Consider the following 19,099-nt stretch of genomic DNA (forward strand, 5'->3'; position numbering starts at 1 on the left):
AAAGCTGAGCCCTGAGAGGCCTGCTGCCTTCTGAGGGCAGAGGAGTGAGGGAGAGAAGAAAGCACAGTGACCTGCAGTCCCTGTAAATGAGGAGCAAGCCCTCGGGGCCTTGGTAGTAGAGAGGCTTAGGAATTGAACAGGGAAGGGTAAGGGATTCCCTAGGAAACTAAACTCAGCATTCTCTAGCAACATTACCCAGCTCCAGACTGGAGATCTCGGAACTCTGTCCTCCTGACTGTTAGTACAGTCACAGCAAAGGCTGTGCTAGGTCTTTTCTGAACATTACAGCAGTCTTCAGAAGAGTGCTGTCCATTCGGTAGACGTGGAAACTGAGGCTTGGAAAAATTTCTCAATTGCTTAAGTGTCATGGAATTCGCAAGTGTTGAACTTGGGATTCAGCCCTGTGTTCTTGTCTGACTTTGGGCTGTTTCAGAAACGCAGGGTAGGGTACTAGGGAGACATCCAGAACAGCTACAAGGACCAGAGCAAGGCTTTCCTTTCATCCTGGCCTGGAAGTCCCTGATTTCATTGAAAAGATTAGACAAGGCATAAACACTGTGGATGGGGTGGGGGCTGGGTGTGGACAGAGAATAGTGGTGCTGGGGCTAAAACGGGAGTCAAAGAGTCAAAGTGTCGTAGGCCTGAGGAGGTAAGAATCTGTGCAGCACAAGGGTTAACGATCACACACTCATGGGAGCTACTGACCAGTTCTGCGTTTTCCTGTTTGTCCAGTCAGATCTTAAGCAGAACTAAAAACTGCTTCAGGCAAGTGCAAGTGGCTCTGGACCAACTGTCCTTGGGTGTTAACTTTTGTTCTTTACCTATTTCTCGATAGCTGAAGTGGGACTTGCTCTGTTTGTTTCTTTAAGTCATCACAATGATTTGAAATAGACACTAAGTGCCTCACCTGCCTTTGCAGCCTTGTCTCCTGCTCCACCCCTTCATGAGCCGAGGCTACCCTCAGCCCCGCATCCTGCTCCTCCTCCTGGACCACTTGCTGTGCATGCATCTCGCCACCTCAAGGCCTTTGCCCGAGCTGTGCCTTTGGCCTGGAGTGCCCTTCTGCAGCCCTAGCTCTCAAAGCCCTTCAAGGCCCACCCCAAATGCCTCTTCCCCTGTGACAGACACTGTCCCTGGTGCCCACGGCAGGGTTCGTCCTTTGCCCTCTGACCCTGCAGGGAAACAGAACTGTTGTGTGATGTATTTCACTCTACCAGACGATACACTTGGCTGTGTTTATCTGTTCCTTGCTCACTAAGTTCCTTACTAGAGAATATTTTTACAGCACTCCAAGGCTAATAAAACGCTTTATCCAAACTATGTGGAGAGAGCAGAAACGATGTTTTCTTCATTCTTGTAATCGCAGTGTCTGGAATTATGGGAAATAAAGCACAGTCCAGTACATGTCCTGTCTGCCCATGTCCACACAGTGCAGTCAGTTCCTAAATGTCTGCGCCATTACATTGAAATACAAAAGACTTAGAGCAAGTGCGACTGGAGCAGTGTGGCCCAGTAGCCTCTCGGAGTGGCAGTGGGTTTTTGTCTCCACTTTTGAAATGAGCAATTGCTAAGAAACCATGAGGTGCCTAGCACTCATGTCGGGCTGGGGCGGTGTCCTGTGTGTGTGTGCATGTGTGTGTGTGTGTGTGTGTGTGTGTGTGTGTGTGTGTGTGTGTGTGTGTGTGTGTGTGTGTGTGTGTGTGGTTGGTAACAAGCCACAGAGTAATCATGGTTCCTTTATGTTGTTCCACACAAGGGTGAAAAGGTGGAAGGGCTCCAAGCACAAGCCCTGTATCCCTGGAGAGCCAAAAAAGACAACCACTTAAATTTTAACAAAAGTGATGTCATCACCGTTCTGGAACAGCAAGACATGTGGTGGTTTGGAGAAGTTCAAGGTCAGAAGGGTTGGTTCCCCAAGTCTTACGTGAAACTCATTTCAGGGCCCGTAAGGAAATCCACAAGGTATTTTTACTTATCTGCTTCTATCTGGTGAAAACAGTATTAGAAGTTATTGTTTGTGCTAGTTAAGGTTAATGGAGGGGGGCCATGGGTTGACTGTCTCCTGGAAAAGCAGAATATATTTATGAAATACAGAAAGTGAGACTGTTCTCGTGAGCCATAGTTCCCCTCTGGCGGGGAAGCCTGTGTATCTGTTCTGCAGCTGACTTGTAGAAGAACCCGGATTGTTGGGGATGTTGACTTTATGCTCAGTACCAAATACATGCAAATACTTACGGTCGAGGCCTCTGGGGAAGCAGTGGATGAGTGTGGAAGAGTGAAGTGTGTGCATGGAACAGAGAACCCTACGGTTGTTATTGACTATGCTAACACTTAAAGATGTCCAGAACCAGCCGGTGGCTGTCAGAGGTCACAGCTAGCGAGATAACCCCATGGTTGCTTGTGGTCAGTGATGAAGACACTTGTACTGAGCTTGTGGGTCCAGCAGAGCAAGGGGGAGAAACCTAGCCTGGGTTTGGTGGCCGCTGGCACCCCTCGCTGTGTTCTAACCCCACTGCAGGTGACCGCCACAGCTGTGGACTCGGAGCTTTCAGAGAAAGTGGCATCATTTGATATTCAGATGAGAACTAAAACACTCTTTTCTTCCCTTCTTACAGCATCGATACTGGCCCTACGGAAGCTCCCTCTAGTCTAAAGAGAGTGGCTTCCCCAGCCGCCAAGCCAGCCATTCCTGGAGAAGGTGAGGACCTGGGTGTCCGGCTCCTTAGAAGGTGGGGGACATTGAGTGCAGACTGTCAGTGTTCATAATGACTAGGTCACTTTACACAGGCTCCCTTCAGCCTCCTGAACACAGAGGTAACAGAGATTGCGCTCTCCCATGTAAACTACTTTATGAAGTCCTTACAAAATAGTGCTAGAGGCACTGATCATCCAAAACTGGATTCTCTGCTTATATCTGGCATTGAGAGAAGCCCAGCACATTCCTTAAGGATCAGGTCTGAGCATACGTCCCTCGTGGCCTTGCTTCCCCAGTAGCGGTCTCTGATTATACGGATAACTGCTTCATTCAAACTGACTGGGCAGTTCAGGGATGCTCTCGGAACCCTGAATGCGAAGGTCCACTCCAGCTGAGGCAGGAGATCTGACCTCAGTGTGAGTAACCAAACCAGATAATTTATGCCCAAAGCATTCATTTTCAGTATTTATTACACAAATAATTCCTTTTTTCCTCTGGTCTCTCCGTTGTATGGCATAATCCTAGATACCATATACCAGGCTATAGAGGGGGAGGTATTATCTAAGTTTTGGTTTGTTTTTTTTTTTTCTTCCTTTTTTCGGAGCTGAGAACTGAACCCAGGGCCTTGCGCTTGCTAGGCAAGCGCTCTACCACTGAGCTAAATCCCCAACCCCATCTAAGCTTTTTAAATGAACTAAACCAACTTAATCGAGGCCTCACTGGCCTTTTGCATGGTCACGCAGTAGGCAACAGCTGACGCTGCCACCTGAGTTAAGCACCCATGTGGCAGTGCGACAGGCTCTGCTTCCTGGTGTCAGTGGAGGTGCATGGTGACCTCCTCACAGTGAAGACAGGGTGTGCTCAGTGCCCTGCAGTAAAGCGTTGCATTCCTCAGAGACCCTGCCAGTGGAAAACAGAACTCTTGGAACAGTTGCTTCAGTGGAGGCAGCCCAGGTGAAGGGTTAGCCAGTTCAGACTCCAGGGACAGTGTGCCCTTCTCAAAACAATCAAAGTAACTATTGTTTACAAAAATATTCCAGCTTTTCCACATAATTTATCATTTATTTTATGTGAATATATATTATTATATGAGCTCTTAGGATAATCTATTATTGTAAAAATATAAAAAAAATAAAATATGGTTGTCTTTTATCCCCACTAGGATCAGCACCTCAGTGCCCCATGACATCTGCTGGATATCTTAATTCTCAGTCAGCAAAGCCTCTCACCTGCTCTGCTCCATCCCCTATCACACTGCCGAAGGCCTCTCTCTGAGCCGTCAGCAATCTCTCTACCTGCTAGTTCCCAAGGCAGGTTTCCATGCCAGAAACATACATCTCAACTCCGTGGTGGCCCAGACCAGCCGCCCCACACTCCATTACACTTAAATCTGCACATGAAAGAACACACAGCACAATAACCTCTGATCCAGTTGATAAGATATAATTGCCCACCTAAACATACAAAGCCCAATACACATCCATTCCTTAAGAACATTCATAACAACCTGTAAATACACAGAGCAGAATCTTAATGTCACCTGCCATGGCTTCTCACCCTCTCCCTCCTGTTTCTTCTCCTTTCTGTTCCAGTCTCCTCCTCTTCCTTCATACTTCTCTCCACCTATCCTTCCTTCTCCTCCAATGACAGGCCTTCTATCCTGTACCTGCCCCTCACCTGTACTTTACAAATTCAATGGGGAGAAGGTTCTGGTGAAGTCACCAGAGTCCTGAGTACTGACTAGGCAGCTGTCCTTGGGGCAGTGGAAATAGCATCAAAATACAGATAACTCCAGGGCAAACCACAACAATAATTCCCTGTACATATTCACACTTTCTTAATAATTATCTCAGCACTATTAGAGCAAGTCAAAACCCTTTAGAAATAACATGCCTTCAGCCTAAATAAAAGCAAATTTTTCCTCTTTCTCAAAACAGCAATTGTAAAACTTAGGTGTATTGTATGTATTCAGGTCTCACTAGTGGGGGAGAATTCATATTCTGACCCTCTCATAGTAATTACATGAAAGTAAGTAATTGCCTCTACTTCCTCATCTGTGAAGTGGGAATAATAACCACCCTTTGAGGGAGAAGCTATTATAGGAATTATGAGAAAACGCTTGAAACTTTTAGAATGAAAGCCAGCGAATGTCTGCTCTTCCTCTGTTTTCCTTATTTCCTTGCTTACTGGGAGAGCCACTTAGAGCAGTGAGCATTCTCATCAGACAGCAGTGTGGAAAACCATGTACAGAGACTGCCACCCTTGAGGTCTTAATAAATAGTTACGGCTAACCCGGCCTTAGTCTTAGAGTCAGGAAACCGAGCAGAGGCAGATTCCCATCTTAGATGGCTGTCTACTCTGAAATGAATTAGGCAAAAGAAAACCCAGGAAAGACTGCTGGCCTTGTGGAGGCTTGTGGGAGGATACTGGCATGAGAAATTCAGAGAAAGGCTATTTACAGATCAGTGAGCCTCTTGTTACCAATACACTAAACATCGTCTAATTTAAACTATAAACTGGGTTTAAACAGATTATCCATTCGGATAGAGCCAAGTAGTGGCTTGGGACCAGCCGGTGCCCCTCTCTAAAGTGTCCCCTGCAAGGAAGCCTACTGGGAGCCTTCTGAAGTCCCTCATGGAGTCTTTCTCAGGGCCTGGCTCAGGGTGGGAACTATATTGCTGCTCTTAGCTAGAGGTCCCATTTCTGAGTTTCCTATTTTGAAGACTACTCCAAGGTTTTAAATGGATTTAAAGAAGGTGGTTTGCCTATTGGATAATCCAGGAAATATATAGAGCACCCAGCATCCTATCAGAGATGGCCATATGGGAGTGGGCAGTCCAGGGGAACAGATGTCCCAGTCGATGTCCAGAACACTGAGAAATCAATAACTGTGTGAGTTTCAGGCGAAAGGGGACGTCCTGCTAGAGCTCTGATCTCCAAGAGGTGCTGGTCATGTGCTCTCTCGAGTATGACTTGTGGAGCGTCAGGGCACCCACTTGGGTGGCCTGTGTCAGCTGTGGGGCCAGCACACCTCTCCACAGTCAGTGCTGGCTGGCCTCAGCCCAGGTCGCTAGTCACCTGCTTTTGAAGGAAACCTCTTGTGGGTAGGGATGTCCACTTAGCTCAGACTTTAGAGGCTTTGTTCTGTGTACTTATTTCAGTTTTCATTCAGACAAACTCTTCACATTAGCCAGGAGGAGCTGGCAAGATGGCTCAGCCAGTAACGTGCTTATAGCCAAGCCTGACACCTCCGAGTGATCCCCAAAACCTATATGGTGGAAAGAGAGAACCAACTCCTTCAAGTGGTCATCTGACCTCCACACTGAGCCACAGGCAAAATCCTATAAATGTAAAATTGGCCAGTAGAGAACTATATGCCAAAGTTCTAGCTGTTAGCCAGCCTTGCCATCCGCATTGAAGGGTTTTATCATAATATGTAATGTATGTTACAGTGTAACTAACAATACAGTGTCTGTTCTGAAATGCTTCATTTTGTAACTTAAAATACACAAAGGCCTGACAAAGTGGATGGAATGAGTGCCTCTTTCTGTAAATGTTTTGTACTTAGTGTTTAGGATTTGACTTGACTTTGGGCTCAGGGTCAATAGAAGCAAAGCCGAGTTTTGCTTTCAGTTACAGGGACCTGGTCCTATGGAGGAGCACACACCTCCCGCTCCCACCATCAAGAACTCCGGGTCCACTCCGTGAGACCGCATCCCATGAATAGTCTTTAATGAGCTTGTTAAGTATTATTGGTTATGTTCTTAGAAGGAGATATGACTCTTGTCGTTAATCCACTGTACCTGCTGGTTCAGCCTGGGGGACAGCAGATGCACAGTCATCACCAGGTGCTCAGGGTTTTGTCTGGCTCTTAAATAGCCCCACCATTTGTATACATGGCGCTGTATGCTTTGGGTGTCACTGGGGCAGAGACGGTAAAAGGTGTACCATTTGATTGATATAAAGGATGAACTGTATTCGACTGTCTTCGAAAACTGCAACATGCTCCCCTCAAGAGTGAAATGCAAACATTTGCACAGCAAACCTTCATGTGGACACATCCTACCCCACACATAGCCCAAAGTAAACACTCACTCATTGTTAACTGAAGCTAAGTGTGGAAACGTCTTTTACTTAAAGAGGCGATGTATGCAGTGAAATCACAGGTCATTCTCGATGCTGCTAGGAGATGTGTAGTGCACCTGTGGGCATTTCCTGTCCCGGTCCTCACAGCAGTCCTGTGTGTTACGTTAATATGTGCAGTAGGGGACATAGAGCCCAGGAATGGGGCAGCCCAGTGTCAAGCCATGCCTCTTGCTTCTCAAGTGGGTCTCACCCTGTCTTCTTGAATCATAAACTTGCCTTTGCAAAGCTGTCTGGGATGCCGTTAAACAATCACGCTTTCTCCGTATCTCACTATTTCTCCAGAATTTGTTGCTATGTACACTTACGAGAGTTCTGAGCATGGAGATTTAACCTTTCAGCAAGGGGATGTGATTGTGGTTACCAAGAAGGATGGTGACTGGTGGACGGGCACAGTGGGCGAGACGTCCGGAGTCTTCCCTTCTAACTATGTGAGGCTTAAAGACTCAGAGGTAAACCCACATTAACTGTTTCCTCTCCCTGTCTGCATACTGGTTCTCTTGGCCGGGAGTCACAGTGTTTGATGGTGGAACACTGTGTTCGGTTCTGCTGAGCTCTGGAATGTGGTAACTAAAGTGGCCTGCAGCTGTCTGTCTCCTTCGGTGCTGCGGCCTCCTCCGTGCAGAACTCCAAGGTTATGTGGAGGCTGCACTCGGGGGCCTCCTCTTCATCACCCTGTTCCAGTGTTCTGTGCTGATCCCATTCCTACATGTAGCCAGTTTGTGGTTTTGAGTAAATGTGCTTAATTAGTTCTTCTGGGCCATGCCTACAGCAGCACTTTGACCATGTAAAGGAAGGTGTTCTGGTGATACTGTCCCCACAATAGAAGCTTTCTGCTCTGTGTTTAGAAAGACGTCAAGTTCCAGAAGGTCGGTATGCTTTCGACACTCCCGCTGCCCTTATAGGTTGGAAACGGCTCCTTAGATTTCTGAGTGCATAGGATGTGGTCTTGCGGTGGTAATCATAATGAAATGGTTGGGGTTGGAGGGTGAGTTAGAGTGGCCAAGTTCAAGTGAGGGGAGTTCCGAGGTATAATTATAGCTGTCTAGCAGAAACGTAGAGACAAGCCCACAGGAGTGAACCTTAGTTTTTTCAAGGGCACTAAATCCATAGTTGCTCTCTTTCCCCCTCTCATCTCCTAAGCACTGAGAGGTAACAGCTGACAGAGGAGTGGTGGCACCACCGAGTAGACATGAGTGGTCACGCACTCACTGTCATTTAAATGCCAAACTGAGTGCAGCTTGGCTTCCCTAGTGGCTTTGGCAAAGATGGGCCGTGTAATTTGTAGTGCATTTGCCTATGGCCTGCTCACTGCAGGGGTGACTCTCATGTGCAGTTTGCTAAATCCTGGATGTTTGTTTAAGTCTACCTACTGCAGGATCTGGCAGAACGGAGATGGGGGAAAATGTTCCCTCAATGGCTTGAACTCCATAGATCTAGAAAGGGAAAAAGTCCAACCCTTTCCTAGCCAGTGAGTCAGCTCCATTTAGATGTCGACGCCAGTTCCGACTGTCAGACTGAAAACCTTTTGGATCAGGTCAAATCAAGGCCATCTGGTTCACATGGAAACTTATTTTTGTTTTATTCATTGAAACTTTGTCTAAGTTTTCTGGATGGATGGATGGATGGATGGATGGATGGATGGATGGATGGATGGATGGATACAGAGAAATAGCCTTAATAAATATTTAAGTAACATAATAAAAATAAGCTGTTACACTGAAAACCAAAAGCTCTTTCTTACATTACATTTTAATACATTACAGCTTTCTGCCTAAAAGCATCCAAAGTCTGTATCAAAAACAGCAAACATTGTGGCTTTAAAGCCAATGACCTATGAGCTCTTTCTTTTTTTTTTTTTTTTTGGAGCTGGGGACTGAACCCAGGGCCTTGCGCTTGCTAGGCAAGCACTCTACCACCGAGCTAAATCCCCAACCCCTACAAGCTCTTTCTTACCATAGCCTTTAGTTACTTCATTTTTGGCTGCGGAATAGCTATCTGTTAAGATTTTTAAAGTCAAATCATTCAATTGTCAATAAAAATACAAAGTTAAGTGAGAGCAAAGAATGTAAGAAAACAATGCACCATGGTCCAGACACCCGCTGGACCCATGGGTCTGACAGGCTGTACTCTGGGGCGGCTTTCCTATAGACTCAGCCAGGACAGAACCCTGTCCCCTCTGCCTGTGGCTTCTCACAGAGAACACGCCGGAGGCCCTTGACCTCTGTGGCTGTACATCACCCATTCTCTTTTGTGCGCAAAGCATCGGGAATCCTTACAAGCTTATGCACAAGAGCAAATGCAAGCACTCTTCCATTGCTGTTTCTTTATTTGATACTCTGACTATAAAAATAGCAAGTAAATTAATAGATTATTAGTTATTAATAATTCATTTAATAAATTGACCAGTTAGACCAAAATTATTTCAAGCCTTTCTCTTCTCTCATGGCCATTCAATTTCAGTGGCTGGAATATAGCAGCAACGATGAAATGTATTATTCCTCGTGGGCGTACTGCATTTTACCTTCACGGTGACTCTGATGTGGCTTTGTCTTATTTCAACTGAAATGCTTAATTTACCACAAGGGTAGGCACTCAAGGGGGAGCGTTAATTGACAGTAAAGCACTTTGTCACCAGATTGCATTCTGGTCCCTGTCCTGGCTCCCGTGGTCTCTGCTGGCTGACTCAGCTGGGTCAGGGTCCATGGTATCCTGGAGGAGTTCAGACCCAGAGTGCTTCTGGAACACTTGTTGTTGGGGGAAATACAGATCTTGCTTGTGCTTCCAGCATGAAGAGAGGAAAGAGAATGGTGCTCAGTCTGAGATGGGGGGGGGGGGGGGGACACACCAGGCCGGGCAGCAGCCCTTCCCAGTAGAGAGAAGTGAGGGCAGGGGTGGTGCCTATCCTCCCAATGCTGGTGCAGCAACTCTTAAAGAAAGTTCTTGTACAAATATAGTGAAATGCCAATGTATTTAATGTATTGTGTCTGGGCTGTAGACGCAGATGTCCGTAGTGGTCTACGTACTTTAAAGTAGGGAATATTTCCTGGCTAGCCATGTGACCGTAACGCGAGCCGACAGTCGAGCACAGTGCTGCTAGCACAGACGGCGCCTTCTCTTGGATTTGCCAGCTCCAGGATGTGCCTGCACCACCAGCAGCCCAATCCAGAGCCTCCCGGCCTGCAGGGCCAGCATCTGCTCACTCACAGGGAAAAGGGCGCCTGTAGGAAAGCGCCCACTTCCACCCATGTCCCTGACACACTCCCTCTGGTTACATGCTTCCACATCTCCCTCCCCAGAATGAAGGGCGGTTTGAGGGTTCCAGTGGGTTTGTATCATTAATCACTTTTTAAGTTTCATGATGAACTCTTCAGCGTGCCAATGAGACCTTTTGCTCTGTTTTAAGGGCTCTGGAACTGCGGGGAAAACAGGGAGTTTAGGAAAAAAACCTGGTAAGTCACAAACCATGATGCCTGTGTTTCAATGTTAATGTACTTGGTAGTTGTGGTTGTCCCCTAACCTTTGTTTATTACAGCCAGTTCTACAGTAGAGGCAAAGGCTCTTCCCTGTTAATCAAATGTACGTGACTCCCAAGGGCGCCTGTTGCTGCAGCTGTGGGGAATACATTTTCCCAGGCAAGATGGAGGGAAGTTGATTTGTACAGAGCTGGGAAACTGCAGGGTCCTCTGGTTGGGTTAGAAAGCCCTTGCTGGCTCCTGTTACACAGCAGTGGAGGTCACAGGTCTCATTAATCTAGAATCAGGGGCTTTTCCCCAGGCAAACCTTGTACCCTTGTACCAAATGGTACTTATGCTTCAGAATCCAGAATCTCAGTTTTATTTAAGCAAAATCACATGTTCTATTACTAGTGGCATGGCAGAGAGAAGGAGGCTGCTGTGAAATGCCACGGTTGCCAGGGCCTGTCTTCCCACCAAGGCCGACGGTGCTGCTTTGCTCTCATGTCCTTAGGAAATTACAGGCTTGAATGAGCACTGCTCTGCTGAGAGGCCGTGTGTCAGCTCCACTTGGGCTCACAGACCCTGGAAAGGGGATTTTAGTCAGAGCACCAAGCTGGGCCTCTGCTGTTGCTGGGAGTTGTCTGTACTTTCTTTCTTTTTTTTTTTTTTTTTTTTTTTTTTTTTTCCGGAGCTGGGGATCGAACCCAGGGCCTTGCACTTGCTAGGCAAGCACTCTACCACTGAGCTAAATCCCCAACCCTTGTCTGTACTTTCAATGGGCGTCCTTCCAGAGGGCCCAGACAGCCCCCTTGCAGTGCTTAGATAGGCCTCACTTTACCTTGAAACTCACAAGCTACTTGGGGACACAGGGCCCTTTCAAAATGCCAGAACAGATCACCAGCTAGTATGCCAGGTCCTTTGAGGAGCAGAAAACAGCTGATGCCAAATAGGACACTAGCTGGGACTTTGTCCAAACCGAAAACTTGAATCTAGAACTTGTCTTAGCAGGCCAGAGAGCGTCCTTCGCCCACGCAGATTCCCTGTTCAGGGTCTTGGCTACACACGGACTAGCTGTGAGCTGGTTAGACACAGACTAGCTGTGAGCTGGCCTCCATGCCTTTGCCCTTCTGGGTTTTCTGAGGCACAGGCAGGCTGTTTCTCCTCCTGCTGTTGTGGTGGCCAGCCTCAGATTTCAGGGCACAGCGGTGAGGGCTTGTTAAAGGGGCAGGATCCTACTTCTGTCCTTCACACTGCAGAACAGTGGGCAATGTTAGAGTGTGGGACCTCCCCAAAACCCCGCCCCTTCTTTCCATCTTTCTGCACTTCCTTTCTTTCTGTTCTTTCGGCTTCATTGAGATGGGGATGAATGCGGAGAAGTAAACAGTTCAGCCACACCAGACTCGGCTATGGTCTTGCTGGGAGTCTTCCCACAGGATCTTCCAGATTCAGACAAACTGTAGAACTACTTACATTTTTTTATTTCTGTGCTGAGTTACTATTTTTGCATGACGTTCTCATAACTACGTTCATCTTGTATCTTGAAATAAGTTAAACTCACAGTTCTGTGATTCAAACCAGAAGTCCATGGATCACTCCCAGAAGAGGAGGCATGGCTAATTCAGCTCTGTTGGTGGGAGGGACAGACAGATTCCCCAAGCTGTGTGTGAGTGAGCGGTAGCCAGGCTCCTGTGGGTTTCTGAGGAAAATCTCATTTTCTCCTATTACTATTCAGACAGAGGGAAGTATCCCTCAGACTTATGGAGATGGGGGAGCAGGGTCCTGGCCCTTCATCTGGGTTCATAGTAACTGTGGGAGGCTCTTTGACAGGACCCACTGGGGCAGGCCGGATGCCACCTCGTGGCAGGGAGCTGTCATGAGGCAGTGAGGGGCCCAGAGAAGACTGAGCTGAGCAGAGAGACAAGCAGGGCATCTGCACTGTCAGGAATTCAGAGGCCCCAGTTCAGAGTGGGAAGCAGCTAAGATTTCCATGGCTAGTGTGTGACCCTAAGAGAGAGCTAGGGAACTTCCTTTCCACTGCACCGTCCACTGCAACGTCTGGTCTTGTTTTTCAGAAATCGCCCAGGTCATTGCTTCCTACACTGCTACGGGTCCTGAACAGCTCACCCTGGCTCCTGGTCAGCTGATTTTGATCCGAAAAAAGAACCCCGGTGGATGGTGGGAAGGAGAACTACAAGTCAGTGTCTACATTTATTTAAAATTCTCTAAGCATGAACATGTAAAGTCTCAAGGGACAGCATTTCACTGCCCTCACTATCTGGGCCCTGAGCCTGCGAGGGACGCCCTTGTCTTCTGCACTCTGTTCTGAGGGCTGCGGCTCAGCTGAGCATGTATCTGAGAGTTCAACAAGCTCAGATTGGGAGTGCAGGAGACAGAATTTGCTCATAGGGCCTGCCTGCATGGAGACATCCTCATGGCCTGGCATACCGAAGTCGTGTTTCATTGGCGGTGTGTTGGGATGTGCTAGTGTGGTGGGTGTCTTTCATGCAGTTGCTGTGTGTACCGAATCACATCCCTCATTCACCATTCCGACGCCTTTAGTTCTCACTTCCAGACACATAGATCGATCCTGTGGAAGGGCGTTAATGGCAAGTTAGGGTGGTTGTGGATGTATCTTGTTCTTATGTAAAGACAAGGAAATGCGGATGGTATTTCGTGTCCCCATAGCAATGCTTGTTATTTGCAAGTGATAAGACAGTCGAGAACTAGGGTGCCACCTCGTCAGGTTATGAAAATGACCATCACCAGTGCAGACAAATGGATGGAACTCCCGCAAACACGCTACCTACGAAGGGCACAGCATTCGCACTCCATCCACAGAATTGCCTCAACCAAGTCTAATCCTGAGCAAACATAAACGCAAAGTAAGGATTACATAGCTGTGCACCTCCAAAGCAACCACGGTTAAATTTCTAGGAAGGAGGTAAGAGAGATAGTAGCGACACCTGAGTCTCACCGGACTGCACAGATGCGAGACAAGCCACTGTAGCATCGTCTGCTGTACTAAAACAATCATTCTGTAGTTCAACTTTAATACCATGGTTCACGTTTCTAATACATACCTATTGAAATATGTAGGGTTAAAGAACCGATTTGCAGCCAGGGCTACACAGAGAAACCCTGTCTCAAAAAAGGAAAAAAACAAACAAAAACAAGCCATGAACTAGAGCTGGAGAGATGGCTCAGTGATTAAGACCTGAAATAGGTTTTCAGTGCCTTTATCAATGTCAGTTCTTACAGCACCCTGTAACTTCAGCTCCAGGGGGCCTGGTGACCTCTCCTGACCTCTCTGTGTGCCCACACTACCCACACACATATAAACACGTCGATAAAAAAAAGAGTTCTTTTTTTTTTTTTTTTTAAAGAACTGATGTAAGAGCCTGGTGACCAAGTGTTTCAGCCACAAATGACAGGGGCAGGAAGGGCGGTGAGCATATAGGGTGAGCACGTAGCTGGCAGCCGGGCTAGGCATCAGCAGGGGTGGACCCATATAAAGACCACGTGCACGGTCTGTACACCATTCCCGTTATTGCTACTTTGTAACAGTAACTTTGTTGTTGTTGTTTTATTGGGGGGAGGGGTATAGATAAAAGGTTTTGGATTTTTTTTTTTTTTTTTTGGTTTTGTTTTTGGTTTTTTTTGTTTTTTTTTTTATTTTTGGAAATTGGTTCTGTAGTAGCCACAGTTAGCTCAGTAGCGGGGCTCCACCTTTCAGGAGTCACATGTTCCAACATTACTTGACAAGATGAGACTTCAACTTGCTCATGTTCTGGAATCCTCATGGATCCTAGAACCAGCTGTTCACACACACACACACACACACACACACACACACACACACACACACAGGAATGTAAGAGATCGGCCTGCTGGCTCTCCAGCAGGAAATGTCTCCTTTCTCCCCTCCACCTTCCTCTTAACTCAGCGAAGCCCAGTCTGGGACTGTAGGCTCCACCTGGCTCAGTTCCATCCACGTTCCTCCCTTTCTTCGTGAAGGAGAGTGTGGGACGTGGCTCACTACATAGGCATTTCTTCATGGCCTGCCAAATGGCTACATTTCCCACCCGCTGTCTGGTTTTATATACAGGAGAAGCATACAGTGTTCCTCCTTTAGACCCTAGTGCTGGCCTGCCGCATAACACAGGAGGTTCCCACGTGTGGACCAACAGCTCATAGCAGGCCCTTTGTGACCTACACAAAGTAGGGTCGCAGTGACCCTACAGGATGAGCCCGTGATAACTGCTCTGGTGCTGTGCCTATGGCCTGCTTATCACACTAGCTGCTGTGGCTCTGAAAGGGATGGTGTGAGAGACATGGTATGGCCATGGAGGACAGGGTGGGGTGGTTAGAGCTGAGGGAGACTCCTCAAGAAGGAAGAATTGCTGGATGCGGCTCCCTGCTGCTCACAGTTCCTCCTCACAGCTGTGTCCAGGCCTATCCCGAATGAGGAAGGAGGACCCATGCGGGACACATGAGGAAAGACTTGCTCTTGGCCCAAAGAAAAGCCACCATGCGCAGCATAGCAGATGTTAGCTTATGCAGGGAGCTATCTGGGGCAGCAGAGCCCTGTCCGGAGGTGCTGGCCAGGAACAGTGGGCTTGCTGAGGAATCCAGTCCTGAGTCCCAGAAATACATTCTCGTGTGTATGTGTGTGAATGGCTGTGTGAATGTGCATGTGAACCTATAGTAGTTTTTGGTTTATTTTTTTAGACACGACCTTGGCTGGCCTGGACCTCACTGTGTACTATGTAGGCTAGGCCTCAAGTGTCAAACATAGTAGCTTGCACCTCCTAAGTGCTGGGATTAAAGGCCTTCTCTTACCTTTGAGGGTCTTACTGTGTCATACACGGGTGCTCTCATCCTCCCTAGAATGGCAGATTGCAGGCCTTTGTCACAGGCTCCAGCTCCTACTCTGCTTTGGAACATGGCTGTGAGAGATGGAGACGGCTCCTCCGTTAAGCCGTCACCCCCGTGCAGCTCTGCCGTGGTCTCTGGTCCACGTGTCCCTCTGCTGTCCAAAATGTTCTCAGATCTCCCATTGCCTGTCTTCATCATTCCTGTGAGGTCCCCCAGCCATTTCTCTTCCTTCCTTTGCAACAGCATGTCTGTTCCAGCTTCACTTGGCAGTTTGTCTGAGACAGCCAGACCCCTGGGCCTTAGGCCTTAGTGCCATGGGCCATAGCCCTCCTTCCTACTGACTGACCTTCAGTTCCTCAAGGTCGGATAAGCCACACCTCACTTCGCCCAAAGCCCTTTGGGGCTCTTACAGCCCTTTCTCTGAACTCAGGGTTGGCCTCATGGTTCCCCACTAGCTGTTTCCTCGTCAGCACCGATGCTATGACGCAGACTCTTCACGGACGTTTCTGCTTCTGCACTTAGGTGATTGGCTCCCATCCTTAAAGAAGCACATATTGTAGCCCTCACACTCCTAACACATTACACAAGAGCAGTGTGCACTGTCTCTAGACCTCACACATGCCCAGCATGGGTCCCTGTATGAAGACCCAGCGTGGAAACACAGTGGAGAATGGCAAGTCTGTGCTCTGCCCTTGGAAAGCAGCAGCGGTGAGGCAGAAGCATTTCCGGGGGCTGTGTGGCAGGGCACTAAGTCCAGAGCGGCCAGGCAAATACAGCAGTTACTGCAGATTCACAGTGCAGTGGGTGTGTGTAGGTGTGCGTACACGAGTGCATTCATATGGTATTCTTTCTCCTCACAGTATGAATAGACAAGGATTAAATAGTTTCAATTTTTCATCATAGGTCCCATGTCTTATAACTTTCCTGATCATAGAATGCTCAGTATCTTGGATCAAATCAGTAAAAGCAAGAGGGCAGTAGAAAGTGTGGTCAGTGCTATGAAATTAAGACACTACAGTTCCTGCTGCTATCTGTGAGCCTCGTGGCCTCTGAAACAGCATCAAGTTGAGCATCTGCATTCTGTAGACGCTTGGCATTGTCTGAAATCACATAGAGCTCAGGGTTGGCAGTGTGACTTAGCTTGACATCAACCCTTGGGACTGCTATGTATCTTTTCAAGGTCACATTAGCCATCTCAAAGTCAGAGTATCAATGCTGTTCCCTTCAGAGCTGTCCTAGACAAAGACACCTGAGGGGCCTCGCCCTTAGCGAACACTCGTGGCATTAACCAGAATGTCTGCATCACCTGAGTCTAGCAGCAAAATGCTAACTGGTTTTGTATCTTTTTAACCAATAGTTTTAATTTTATGTGTATGGGTGTTTCCTGAACTTATGTCTGTGCAACATTTGCACACCTGGTACCTGTGGAAGCCAGAAGAAGGCATCAGATAATAGTGCCCAGAACTGCATTTACAGACAGTTGTAAGCTGCCATTTGGGGCTGGGAGTTGAACAAGGGGCTTCTGCAAAAGCCAGGGCTCTGAACCCTGAGCCATCTCTCCAGCCCCTAGTTCTCTGTCTCAGCCACACCACAGGATATTCTGAATGTGATCTAGAATCCAGCCCTTGGGAAGCATCCAGGGCTCTGCCGACCAATAGCTGCCACACTTTGAACATAGCCTAGATGTGTGATTTCTGTGAGTTAATGCCCTGTCTCTCCGCCCAATGTGAGCATTGCATAGCGTCCTACTATAAAACAAACCGTTTAAGAAAGATGGGCTTTGATGTTCATAAAACATTATTGTTTTCTTCTTAGGCTCGAGGGAAAAAGCGCCAGATAGGGTGGTTCCCAGCAAATTATGTCAAACTTCTAAGCCCTGGAACAAGCAAAATCACCCCAACTGAGCTACCCAAGACCGCAGTGCAGCCAGCAGGTAAGGAGCTTGTGAGTCAGTCCACTGCCACTGGGTTTCTCATCTAAGGTCTTGTGCTGTTTTCATGCATGCTTATGCCCTCAGACTTGCTCTCTGTGACCTCAGACTTGCTCTCTGTGGCCATTCTTTGCTGAGTCCTCATTGGACTCTGTTGGAGCAGTTGGGAATGCTGTGGCATTAAAGGGGGTTTTTCTCTTGATTTCCTTCTAGCTGTTTACACTGGCCATTGGGTTAGGGAACAGAAGGGACCTTAAAAATAAACTGCTGGGGCCTCAGTAGGTTAAGAGCTGGAGCCATGAGGGTCTGTTGGTCATAATAGAAAAAACTGGGATAGCTCCCTGTGTCGTTTGCTGGGGACAACACTGAGCAGGCAGGGTGTTCTGTGTGTTCTCCTCGCAGGCAGGCAAAGGTGGATACTGCAGTGCCTGGCTGTCCTGCTTTCTGATCTAAGGCAGAGTTAGCTGTCCCACTGTCCTGGACAGAGCTCAGGGAGGAACACATTTCAGTTTTAGGCCTTTAGGCCTCTGTACTCAGTGACATCCATGGACAGCACGATGTTCCACTATCACCGTATGACTGGATGTGTATGCCCCTGTGAAACCAGCTTTAAACTTGCTGTCCTTGCAAGGAACATCAGGACCAGTAAATGTGACTGACCTCTGATCCCCAACTGGTCCTCTTTGCATAAGCTGAGGCCTTATGTAGGCTATGGGGTGTGGTACCATCTGCTGTCCCCCAGGGGGATGTGGCAGAGCCCTCCTATCAACGCACAAGCCCCTCACGGTGGTGGAAGCCCCAAGCCATCTGCAAAAGTGAGTCTATTCTCCTAGCTGGAGAGTTTGAGACCGCTGAAGCTGTGTACAGGATGGTTAAGGATGATAAAGACACCAGGCAGTGAGGGTGAGTTAACCTGTTGTATGGTTGAAAGGAAAGAGGAAAAGGAACGCTGTTGTTGAGTGTGGTCACCTCTGAGACAGGAAGACAGCGGAGTCACCTGTTAGCACCAGTTGAACTTCTCCCTGAGGTGGAAGCGAGAAGATCAGGGATAGCTTCATTCCATCTATAGAAAGGCCAGGCCCAGGGCTGCATGCTCAGTGCCAGAGCACACTCGTGTAGTGTGCATGCAGCCCTGGGTTCAACCTTCAACATCACAAAAAGAAATTAAACTAGAGATGGTCAAGTGCTGTGGTCCCGGCTGTCGGTGCTATGCAGTGGGAACCGGGTGGTACAGCGGATCTTCAGAGTCTTGAGTCTACTGCTGTCGTCTTAGAATTCAGTCCTTCCATTTTCCTCTATTGGCCACACCACGAGGAGCCCCTTTGGGTCCCCACCCATCTCTCTCTTCCCCCTTCTGAAGGGAAAAACCCATTCAGGACCGTGTGGCAGCCAGTGGTGGCCCCACTAGGTGGCCAGCTGCTCACCCAGCCTTGTCTCCGCAGTGTGCCAGGTGATCGGGATGTACGATTACACCGCGCAGAATGACGATGAGCTAGCCTTCAGCAAAGGCCAGATCATCAACGTCCTCAGCAAGGAGGACCCGGACTGGTGGAAAGGAGAAGTCAGTGGGCAGGTTGGGCTCTTCCCGTCCAATTATGTGAAGCTGACCACAGACATGGACCCCAGCCAGCAATGTAAGTGCCCTGGCGGCCCGCTTGCTCTCCTCTCTGGTTTCTTCCTGTAAGACGTGCAGCATTGCTCTGAGTCTGCCAAGCTTGGTTTGCAGAACGTAAAGCAGACCACTGCTGCATTTGCAACAGTCTCTTTGAAGACCTTCTGTGATGCGAACTATCTCGTGGGGTTTTGTTTTTGTTTTAAATTTTCATTCTTTCTGTAGCATGCCCCCCTCCCCTCCCCTCCCCTCCTCCTCCTCCTCCTGTTTTTTCTTTTTTTTTGAATCATTCTGGCACCATGTGTGCACATGCCTGACTCATTTCCCTCGCTTGGATTTTGCTCATTGTTTTGTTTTGCTTATGTGTTGTTTTCCTCCTTTTTCTA

General features: G+C 48.0%; 1 protein-coding gene across 2 annotated transcripts in view; it reads left to right on the plus strand.

Annotated features, from left to right (window-relative positions):
* The window catches only part of Itsn1 (intersectin 1), a 182,052-nt gene that overhangs the window by 117,199 nt on the left and 45,754 nt on the right, over positions 1 to 19,099 (plus strand). For both annotated transcript variants that reach the window (NM_001136096.4, NM_019227.2), the window contains 7 exon segments: positions 1,757 to 1,962; positions 2,616 to 2,698; positions 7,124 to 7,290; positions 10,245 to 10,290; positions 12,369 to 12,490; positions 16,987 to 17,104; positions 18,544 to 18,735. In NM_001136096.4, coding sequence (NP_001129568.1) covers positions 1,757 to 1,962; positions 2,616 to 2,698; positions 7,124 to 7,290; positions 10,245 to 10,290; positions 12,369 to 12,490; positions 16,987 to 17,104; positions 18,544 to 18,735 — 934 coding nt within the window.

Source organism: Rattus norvegicus, chromosome 11 (genome assembly GCF_021556685.1).
Source record: "Rattus norvegicus strain SHRSP/BbbUtx chromosome 11, alternate assembly SHRSP_T2T, whole genome shotgun sequence".
Lineage (NCBI taxonomy): Eukaryota > Metazoa > Chordata > Mammalia > Rodentia > Muridae > Rattus > Rattus norvegicus.